The sequence below is a fragment of the Calypte anna genome, chromosome 9 (genome assembly GCF_003957555.1).
Source record: "Calypte anna isolate BGI_N300 chromosome 9, bCalAnn1_v1.p, whole genome shotgun sequence".
Taxonomy (NCBI): Eukaryota; Metazoa; Chordata; class Aves; order Apodiformes; family Trochilidae; genus Calypte; species Calypte anna.
Genome location: NC_044255.1, coordinates 17,285,226 through 17,296,741, shown reverse-complemented (window position 1 = coordinate 17,296,741; position 11,516 = coordinate 17,285,226). Strand labels below are relative to the sequence as shown.

General features: G+C 41.7%; 1 protein-coding gene across 1 annotated transcript in view; it reads right to left on the bottom strand.

Moving 5' to 3' along the window:
* Window positions 1-4,584: 4,584 nt before the first annotated feature.
* Window positions 4,585-11,516, bottom strand: part of MCF2L2 (MCF.2 cell line derived transforming sequence-like 2) — a 127,710-nt gene continuing 120,778 nt past the window's right edge. Inside the window, exons 30-34 of the mRNA XM_008493383.2 lie at window positions 10,444-10,530; window positions 8,066-8,184; window positions 7,392-7,504; window positions 6,336-6,436; window positions 4,585-5,154 (exon numbers count right to left, since the gene is read on the bottom strand). Coding sequence (XP_008491605.1) covers window positions 5,054-5,154; window positions 6,336-6,436; window positions 7,392-7,504; window positions 8,066-8,184; window positions 10,444-10,530 — 521 coding nt within the window. The 3' untranslated portion in view covers window positions 4,585-5,053. The remainder of the gene's footprint in view (window positions 5,155-6,335; window positions 6,437-7,391; window positions 7,505-8,065; window positions 8,185-10,443; window positions 10,531-11,516) is intronic.

Sequence of the window (11,516 nt, the reverse complement as noted above, 5' to 3'; positions counted from 1 at the left end):
GTATCTGCAGAGCACCTGCTAAAAGTGAGAGCTCTGATCCTAGCTGGGGACTGTCAGCAGCCTTTGCTGGCTGGTTCAGTCCTGCTCCAAGGACTGGGTTTGTTGAAGGTGGGTCAGCCAGGGTCACTCACCATTTCTGTTCCATTCAAACAGACTCCTCAGCAAATCACACACCCTGCCAGGTTCAGTGAAGCGTCTCCTGCAAACCACACCAAGCTGGGACAGCAGCTGCACAGGCAGCTCCCAGCGTGCAGGGTCACACACCAGAGATCTGCAAGAGGAGAGCATTACACCTGCTCCTGCCCTGTGGCTGCATTCCCAGCCCTGGGCTTTTGCCATGGGAGCTGATTGGTGTGGGGGGACAAAAGCAAACCCCACGCCTGGGATCTGCTTTGGACCTAATTCTTTGTTTTCACATACCAATATTGCACTGCATGTAACATGATAAGGAGGGAGATGGGTAAAAGAAAAAAACCCCTGTGCTTTTTGTGACACATTTCTTGGACAAGTAAAGTTACAGGGCACAGGTATGTAGACTTTTTTCAGGTGTGATAATGTGCCTTTACTGATGCTCATTTATTCTGAATAGAAAGAAAGCTCATTTGAGTTGTTTCTTCAAACAGAAACATCAGCCACAATGTTTTGTACTAGTTATAATTTTTATAAATTTCAAACAAAGTGTGGTTCTACACAGGTCAGAATGGCCTAATTACAAGAAGTGGAAATTCATTTGCACACTTTTTCTTGTAATAAATTCATACATTCTGTCTTGACTGGGAAAAAGGACAGGTAATTCTGTGCTCTTTCCCTGTCTGATTATCTCTCATCAGTCACAATATACAAATACATCATAATCAACACCATGGAAAATATGTAAGAAAAACAAACTGTACCAATTCTCAGCTGGGGAGAGGAAATCTTAGCAGCTATTTCAGCTCCAGCTGCAAGAAGAAATACACAGTTTGGCTCTTTTTTCTTATTATTCTTATATATTTCTAATCATACATACATTTGAGGTCAGGCTTTGAGTATTTTTGGAAAAGAAGCTCCTGGCCTTTCTCATACCCAATCCTGTTTGAAATCTCAAGAGTCTAAGAAAATTATGGATAATAAAATGGCTTTTCATCACATACATACACAACCAGAATATAATACACACACACAGCTTTGTTGTCACTGACAGGAAAAGCCAGTGTTCTGATGTGGGTTGGCCACAGCCATTTGTGATCAACACAATGACCACTGGTCTGATTCTCCACCTAGTGGGGTTTTAACATGAGAGAAGGGGAAGATCAGGCCTGATTACATTTTAACCTGGTTTACTAGAAGCAAGACCTGTGTCTCATGGCAGCTGCCTATCTGTTTGTCATTACTGTCAGTAGAGAAGGAGCCCCACTACACCCAAGGGCAGAGTTTTGAGGATGTGAAGTGTCTGGAAGTTTCACAGAAGATTGCAGCAAAGAAGAGGGAGCAGATCCAAGTCAAAATCTCAGCCTAGAGCACAAGTCTCACTAACCCAGACCTGGAGAGAGCAACCAGGAGGCTGGCATGGACTTGCTGCCAAGCAGCAAGGACACAGTACTCAACCACTGTCCTGCTGCTTGATAGACTTGCCTTGGACCTTGTCTCTTCTACAAATCAAACTTAGAGGCAACCATTACTTTTAATTGACTTTCTGGTCACTGCATCATCTCTAAACAACCCTGAAATTAAATCCAGATTTGAAAACTATGATTTTTAGGTCCATTTACCTGAAAGTGGTGGTGTCAAAAATCTACACACAGAATAAGTATACCTTAGTGTACACATTATTCTTTCTGGACATTACCAAATCATATTGTAGACTGTACATAATTAATTCCCTTAATTATTTCCTTGCTTGACAGAATACACTAAGTAAAAGACTAGCCTGTCTACTATATATATAAAAAAGTCATCAAAACCCCATTTTTTCTTGTCAGCAAAGCCAGAAGATTACTTCTTGTTGGCTGCTGTCAGCCTTACCAGCAGCCTATCTGTCACTGAACTTCATTCTTTAAAACAGCAAACCCAGCAGTCTGACACTGTCTCACTGTCATTCACACCACAGGCAGCAACCAGGCCAAGGGCCCCAGTTACCCCCCAGAAGCAGCTGCAGTGGTTGCAGTGTGGTCTGAGTTTGTCTCAGTTTGGAACATGGAGATGGAAACAGGCAGCTGCCTTTGGCTCATTGGCACTGCAAGAAGGTTACAGACACAATTAATGGTTGTGGGCTCCATGCTCAGGTTCAGCAGTGTCTGAGGACAGATATGATACAACCAGCTCCTAAAGACCTCTGACACCAGAGCACTGTCCCACTGCTGCACAGAGCCATGGGGCAGTGAGTTACTTGTCATCCTCAGGACATTCATGGTGCAGGAGTGACTCAAACTTTGGTCCAACAGGATAAAACATGAGATTTTGAGGAAAAAAAAAAATATTGTTTTCAAAAGCAAAGTAGGGAGGAGAACTGTTATAACCCAGCCAACACCTTTGCAATCATTACAAGATGGGAGAGAGGAGACACTTCTGCAGCAATCTTCTCCCCTGCTCCAGTTCTAGATCACCTCACAGGATGCCATTACTGATGCCCATGGAGGGCAAAGAGGGACACAGAGGGCTGAATACTTTGCTCTCCCCTGCAAGGTCCCCAGTTTTTACATACATACTAAAATTTAGCATCAGAATTTGACATGTGGAAAATCTAATATCTCCCAGTTCATGGGAAGATATCGAGGCACCAGGGGATATAAGACTAGCACATTGTCACCCTGCACACAGCAGAGGTAGGAAATGGACTGACAATACCTGATTTTCCATCTTCAGTTCAAACAGAGACTTCCCACTGCCATTTCACTGTTAAAATGAGATTCCTACAAAGAAGCTCCAAAGTGCAGGTTTCCATCTGTCAGCAACATCACAAGTCCAAGCTTTGGCAGTTTCATATCCTCAGGTAACCCTTCTCTCTCTCTCTCTCTCTTTCTCACACACAAGTGCTTACTACATTTACTAATGTGCAATCAAAGCTCCCTACCCCTTTCCTCTCCTGTGTTCAGGACAGGGGTAGACAGAAGCACTGTTATCAGGCTGTGCAAAAATTACTGAAAGTAATATGGGATTCAAAATAAACTCATTTTAGGAAGAAGTTAAAATAATTGCACTACAAGAAAACATCACTGCATATTTCCTCAGGGGACTGCAAGGAATCAGTTCTTTCCTCAAGATGCTTATAACTATAGCAGACTGACAGGATTCATATTCTTGAGAGCTTATGTGTCATTTTTCAGGTAAATGACAAGTTCCTATCTCTGTAGGACAAAATATGCTTTCAAAAAGGTACAGAACACTCGGGTCCTTTAATCATAAACAGAAAATATCAAAAATCAGAGTTTAGATACTGAGGGTTAGAAGACCCATGGCAATTCACCACCACAGTGCAACCCATAATTAATCAATAAGACTTCACAGGCAAACAAAATCTGAGTAAGCCTTTACCTACTCCAAGGCTTTTTCTTGAATGGGACTATTTACCTTCTTCACAACTATCCTGACTCACACACTAAGATATTTACAATTCCACACTGCCACATAAAGAAAAAAAATTGGGGTCCCTGCAAAGATGATAGCAGAAATGGTACAGACTCCTACTAGTTTGGTCAGAGGCTCCCTTGCTAAAGAGTAGAATCTCCATTTTTAGTGTTTTGTCCCCTTGTTATTTATGTAGAGCACCACTAGCCTCAGGCTTAAACAAAAAGCCAGTCACTCACTCTTGAGCTTCTAGATTCATTTTTCCAGACTGACCTTTGCCTGTTTGCAACCCTCAGTCAATAATTATCTTTACTAAAGTATTAGCAGCGTGTATGGGTCTTAAGGCCCAGTTGCTATCCAAATACCTTCATATCTTAACAGCTGCTCTGAATGAGCTAATGGCATGTATAGGAATAATAACATCTGTACTTACTTTGTATTTTACATTACATCCTTATGTGGCAGAGATTTGGTACAGTCCTTTAATCAAATGTCCTGGAAAGATGTATTTAACATCAACACTTTACCCACTCATTGGAGCATCTAATGCTCATGGCCTATTTGCAATGCTTAATTATATTCCAAATGGGGGATGAAATGTATCTACTCCATAGCTCAGCACACAAGGAAAGCATGCAGTCTACTCAAACATATGACATTAAATGGTATTCAATTGAATTCTCGGCACCAAATGCAAAAGATTGTGATCCAGCAACCACAGACTGCAGAGGGAGGAGAGGAATGACTTATATTGTAAAAAGAGTTCAAGATGTTCTTTTTCACAGTAGCTGTCACACATCTTTGCTTCCCTACTAAGCCCTGCATCTCCATCTCACAGCCAGGAGTTGCCATCTGCATCATTCCAGCAGAATGCTGTATGCAGCAGGTTGTTCACTGTGCCATTCCAAAAGTCACCACATCATTGCTGGATGAATGTTGCTTCTCTTATGGCCCAAATCAGAAGTTTCCTTTCCACAGCTACTCTAAAATGGGGTGGTTTTGGTGTTAGCCATCAGCAAAAAGGGCACATTTGTGATGTATCAGCTGGAATTAAGGAGGATGGGGAAGGCACAGCCAGAGGCAAGCAAATGGAAAAACCTCCAGGCGACCCCATGGTAGAGCAGGACCTCATCACCATGCATGTGTCCCTCTGCAGTAACTCGATGTTCAAGCAAAGTTGCCAAAAGGTGCGTGCATAGTAACTCTTCAGCTCTGCTGTCGACCTAATTTAGGCCACATCTTCTGAAACATTGATAATAATTGATAATCAATGCAAGAAGCATTTTTCTCCCTTAATACCGAAGGTGGGTTCCGATGCTGCTTAATGCTCCTTTCAAGTTGTTTTTTCCCAGCTTGCTGGATGGACAGCACAGTTCTCATCTGTTCATGCTGAAAAAGTTTTAGTGAATTATGAACCTCAGAACTTGTGAGAAAGGCAACTTTGATCCAGTGTCCACCCAAAATAAACTGAGATAGATGGGGTCCTGAGGAAGGCTGCTCCTGTTGTTCAGCTGCCAGCCCTCTGTTCTGCTGGGAAGCTTTTGGTCACCTCACTCTCCTTGGTGTCTGACTCTACTGAGGCCATAGTGCAGGAATCGTTGTACATGTCTGAAAAGGAGGACATGGGCATTGTCACTACAGTAAGTGTAAAGGATTTCCTGTCTACAGTCTTGAAGTTCATTGTTAAAAGCCTGAGATAAAATAAAAAACATATAATCACAGTTCTACTGTTGTCCTAATTTCTTCATTAAAATCAATGCAGGCTCTTTTGGCATGTGACTGACTGTAAGGTGCATGTGGCTTTATTTTTCTTTTGAAGCATTAGAAACACCAAAGAAATGAGAGCCACAGTTAGGCAGGGAAGGTGAAGACTAAACTGACCTGCTGTGGAGATGAAGGAACAGCAATTACCAAACTCTCTGTAAATCATAGCAAAGAACCCTGGTTAACTTTCAGAAAGGTTCTTCTCCACTTTAACAAACTGATCACCAGAAAAAAAGGAAAAAAAAATCAAAAGAAACCGGAAACTCAGAATAAAGCACTGGCAGTTTTGTGTCTCTCTGTCACAGGTGGCCAGGAAATGGCTGTACCAGATTCTTGCTTTCTTTCTTGCTTTTTCTGTTACCAGAAGAAAAGCAAGATAGTATTTAAGGATGGGCAAAAATTAATCTGAAATTTTAAACCTTTGATGTGCAGAGTTGCTGAGATTCTTTCCAGCACAACCTGTTTGGTTATTAGGTCAGAACCAAAGCTGAAGAAAGGATGAGTTTTAGTGCTGATTTGACTGAAATCTTGACAGAGCAGCTCTTCCTCCAGCCTTTGGAAGCAGCAGTGAAACATGATGAAAGCAGTAATACTTCATGAGGTTTAAATGTTTTCAAATGTAGTTCAGAATGGCAGCACCGTTGCTGATCTAAATCCAAATAATACCTTTGTCAAGGATGAAAGCTATCATGCAGTTACAACACACCCTGCCACAGGACACATGAGGGCTAGCTGTAAAGTAGCCAGGCTGGATACTAGTAGCCACAGAAGTTTGATGGGAGACTGAAGTTCTGCCCAGGAATGGGGAACCAGTTAAACCATGCTAAAGTAAGCTACTGTGCCTAACTAGCTCTGACACCTACAAGTGACAAATTTCAGCTCTATCACCAGAAACTGCAGCATAAACATACACTCAAGCCAAGTACTTTAATACGGAATGTGCACTGCTAATCACATTCTTTTTTTATAACATCTTTTAAAAATATTTAAATAAATAAATGCCAATGACATGTTCTGTCTATTACTTGCATTGCTGTTCTTAATGATGTTACTGTCCCCCTCTGCTGGCTGCAATATACTGGAAGGAACACAGTCGCTTTTCTCAGCGACCAGTTTCTTCACTAACCTGAAATTCAGAGAACAGTCAGTGCATTTCCCAACATTCCCTTTTCCTAGGTTGCATTTCTTAGAGGTGCATGTTGGGCAGCTAATTCCTAAACTATAGAAGCTGGCAGAGGACCCAGGGTAGTCCCACAGGTGGCCAGTGACTAAGTTTTAGCAGTCTCAGATGGGGACCCAGTACTCCAGATGAAACTCTCTTGTAAGCAGTGTGACAAGGAAGCTGTGGCCTTGGCTTGTGTCTGAGACCCTGGGCCACATTCAGAGCTGAAGAAAATTAATCTTTCATATTGTCCATCCCCCTTGCTGTAAATAACACCCAGGGTGGATGTGTTTAGTTCACTTCCCACCTATGCCATTCTATGGGACTTGCTCCCATCTCATCTGCATGCCAGTTGTGAGTGACGGTTCTGACTGCATGGGTGCTTCAAGGAGATCAGATGATCTGCTTCCAAATTACCATGGAAGGAGAAATCAGATGTCCAGACAGATCTGTTTCTAATAGTAACGTGTGAGCAAATACACCAAAACAAACAAGAGGTGAAAAGGAATAGATTAATTACATTTTGTCAATCACATCTTATATCTAAGCCTATGAGGCTAAAAATGGTCTCTGGTTCACCGCTGCAGCTCAGTGGAAGGCATGGGGATTTTACTGATGTGTCCTATGGAAGGGTGCTGCCTTTGGCAGTTGTCAAAAGCCCAAATATTCCTCTCATTTCCTTTATGCAAAGTTCTGTCCTCTTATGTCTCATGTCACAAGCATTTGGGATAAAGGCACTTGAGGTGTAATTAACCAAACCTGCTTGTATATTCATGCCCCCCACTGCCTCTTTCACATGGCAGTCAATAGAGTGAGTGGATTTGGATTGATTTTGATGAGTCTTTGCCATTCTTCTGAATGCTTTCCAGGAGGTTAGGGATGTTCTATCTGTCAAATTTTGTTTTTCTGCTGTACTTACCATTGACCGTTCTCTCCTTCCTGCACAAACTGCACTAAATCTCCATCCTCAAGTGTAAGAGAATCTGGGAAACAGCTGTCAAAACTGCCTTCTACCCGAAAAAGGTTAGTCCCCTATAAATAAAACAATGCACCAGAAATACAGTTACTATGGATGAAAGAACACTGTGCAAGGAGAGCAAGGTTAGTTAAATACTGATTTAAGCATTTCAAACTAGCAGAGACTTCTGTATGGAGTTGTGTCATTTTTTATTCCTTTTATCATGCCTAGGTTAAACATTATTCAATTTAGGACAGAACTGTACTGTGCATTTAGGCTTTAGAGTTAACCAGCCAGCAATTATTCTGACACAGAAATTGGGTTTGTGACACCAGGCTACTTTATCTGGAAAACCTGAAATTACTTTCCTAAAGGCTCAGAGTTTGCCCTCACTTTTGGAACAAGTAAAGCTGCAGCTTACAAGTAAGAGTGACTTTTTATGGTCCTGGTCCTTATCAACAAAATAGTTTTGGAATAATCTCCCAATACCTCAGATCAAATTCCTATCTTCTGAATTCCCACACATCCATGAATTTAAGGTTGGTATGAATCTAAACTTTGCAGGCTAAATTATGATCTTCACAGTAGTTCAGGTAGCACTGGAAAAGGGCAGTGTAATTTCAAAAAGCAATTACATTGTTAGGGTTGTTCTCTTCCTCCAAGTCGGAAGAGTTGGAGAGTTCATCTGTGCTGGAGGGGATGGCTTCAAAATCCTCAAATGTGTCTAGAGATGGCATCTGCCTGCTTGGCCAACCTTTTAAAAGAGATAAACCAAAAGGAGTTAGTTATCAGTCATTAGCCTCTTACACACTCAGTCTTTTAAAACAAAATATGACAGGTTCACTTCCCACTATTCCACTTGCTGACTTGTATCTTCCTACAGTTTGTTCCCTAATTTTGCCAAATTATGCAGCAGTCATTCTTCTGTCTCCAGAAACCTGTACAGCTTTGTGTGAGGGCAGGTTGTGTGGCCAAAGTGTGCATGCCTGTCAATACCTTGAGTATTTAGATTGCTAAATCTCTCCAGTTCAAGAGGTACAAAAAGCAAGGTCCAGTAACATTTCTGCAGAGCAAACACTACAGCAAATGAGAACTTTTGATGACTTCCAGAAGGCCATGCTCATTCAGTTCTCAGCCTACCTCCACATGTTTATCTAGATATTGAAGTCCAAAGCCATTTTATTTTGGTTGTCTTCTTCCCTCCATCTCTTCTCAAGGTAATACTACCACCTAAACAACTTACAAAACTGTAGCCTGGAAAAGGCTGGAAGTGTAGGACAGGGACAGAGTAAACAGAAAAGATAAAAAGACAAACAGACTTTGGTTGTAGTTAGATAAGACCTCATTAATATTTCTGCTGTTAGCAGTACTGTTGCATGATTTGCACTCAGAAACACCCCAGCCCAGTGAAAGGGACTAAATGATAGATTTACAGCCCAAGTACAACAGCCAGTCTCTTTTACCAACAAAGGCATGCCTGGTGGATCTGTCCAGGGGGAAAAATCAGGCTGAACTTTACAAGACCTGCCCACATGGGGCTCCCATGATAGAAAAGTGACTCAACCTCTTCTGTACTGATGTCAGTCATGATCTTCACTTTCCTTCACACTTGATGCCAATGCCTTTTCTGACAGGGATGACTACAGTCCTGCTTGGAGGAAACAGACCTTGCATCCTGTTTCCCTGGAGGAAACAGACCAGGAATTCTGCAGCCCTGACAGATACAAGCTGTGTGGAGTCAGTCAAATCACCATGTGCTTTTCTACTTAATTTACCTGCTGTGCATTACCTGATTTGCAGGTACTTGGGTTGAGCAGATGCTTAATCAAGTTCTTTACAGCCTGGGTGCCATTGCTCTCAACAAGGCAAAGCAGTGCTCTGGCAACAAGGCACAGAGCCAGATGCTCATGCAGTGTGATTATGCATAACCCAGCACTCTAGACCCACAGCAAAACCTGGCCTGAGATAATACAAAACCCAAGACAGTTCAGGCAGAAAACAGGAAAGCAATTTGATGTGACAGAAATAAGTTTATTAATCAATCTATTTACTTCATTCCTCCCTGTGCATATCCTTCCTGCTACAGGCACTGCCTGGTTCAACATGTGGTCATGCAGATCTGTAGCCCCTTCTCCTCCCTCCTGTCACACAGGGGCTGTGACTGCTCCTACTGCTGCCACTCAGTCACAGGAGAGGCAGTGACCTTCGTCCACCAGAGCAACATCCCTACTTATAACCCTCCAGGTACAGTTAGGGTTAGAACCATAAGGTCATCCATACTTCCCAAGGTGTAAACCAGCCTCTAAAGTGTGTGTTCAAGTGTTGGGCTGTGAGTGTCTCCACCAAGGTCTATACCAACAGAGTTTTGAGACATAAGAGACAATTTCAATTATGAACCATGCAGGGCATAGAACTGGAGCCCATATTCTATGTCACACTAGCAAAATACTAGCAACTAAAACACACAAGAATACATTGATGATAACCAGCTTCAAACTGCTGCACCAAATTTAGTTCAAATTCATAGGCTGGGCTACAAACACATAACAAAAAAAGATATCCACTTTAGATAAAGCTTCAGTAATCTTTTGCCACTGTCATTTGTAGAGAGCACCCAAGGCAGAAATCTAAACAGCAAGAATTCCTTTCAAATATATGCATCAGCCTTCCTCTTCCATACAACCTGCCATTCTAATCAAAGAGACTAAAAATTAGCTTTACTAAGAAAAAGTTTTACATATTTAATTCAAGCTATGAAATCACACAGATCAAATTCTGAGCTCTCTGACATCAATTTAAAAAATTATTTTGAGGTATGCCTGGCCTAAAGAAAACCAGAATCTGGGACATTGTTTCTGTACCTGTTTGTGATCCAAGCTTGCTCTTTCATTGCTTTCATGGGAAATAATGTTCATTAAAAGATAAAAATATACTTAAGCTAAAGAGAGTAAATATTATCAGAAATTTATATTACACTCTCAAATGGAGATGATAAATGTTTAATTTTGTTTACCTGTCTGTGAAGCAGATCTAGGTACAGGTCTGATGGTGGAACCGGTATTACATTTAGTCTGGGCCAATATGGTGTTCTCAAAAGCATCTGTGACAGGAAGTACAGTTTGTGTCTTCAAGGTGAAATAGTGACCAGACAACCAGTACAAGGTGAATTCCTGTATCACCTCTGCAACTGGGAGTCTCTTTAACAAACAGGTGGACTGGGGTCCAACAGTTATAAAAGAGGAGACACACAAGCAGCACAAATGAATGAAAAGACAGCAGCATTCCACAGAATAACTGTCAGTCTGACAAGGACAGAGAACAGCCAAATGAATCAAACAGCAATATTGATGTTAAGTAAGGAAGATGATTGCTGGGTGAACAGTGCAGTGTTCTATTTTGCTACAGCTTCCTTGCATATTTTTTACATGTTTTCCTTTCAGCATTTTAAATAATTCTGTAGGTGATGGTATATGGCTTTGATGCCCATCCATACAGTAATGAAAGGGGACCAGGGAGACTCTTCTTCCTGGGCAGAAATTAATGTTTTCACTCTTGATGACTGCAACACAGTTTTAAGGGGAAGATTTTATCTAAGTACATAAAATAATTTGCCCTGTTAAAACCCTGACAATGGCAACAATATCTTCTAGTAAAGAGATGATAATATTCATTGTTTCCTACTGAAGCAAACTCATTCTGGCGAGGGATGTTGTGCAGTAGGACCATGTTTTTAACCACTGAGGATCAACTCAGCTCCACCCTATGGACAGTACTTACACCCTGAAATAACCCCTGCCTCTCAGCCACATGGTAGGCTGAGCTCAGAGGTATCCATCAGTGAGGGAAACGGAGGTATAAACAGCACAGTTTGGGAAACTCTGGTGCTGTGTACCAGGGTAATTCAAAACACAGTGCCAAGGGTCACTGGCAAAAGGAAATATTCTGCAACCAGCAAAGCTATTTCCTCTGCTGTATCTGGATTATTTCTTACAACCTCTCTGTTCCAGTCTCCTCTTCTGCTATGAGTGACATAGGAGCTGTAACACCAATTCCATCAGTGACTCGGCCACCTGTCCTTTCTATGAA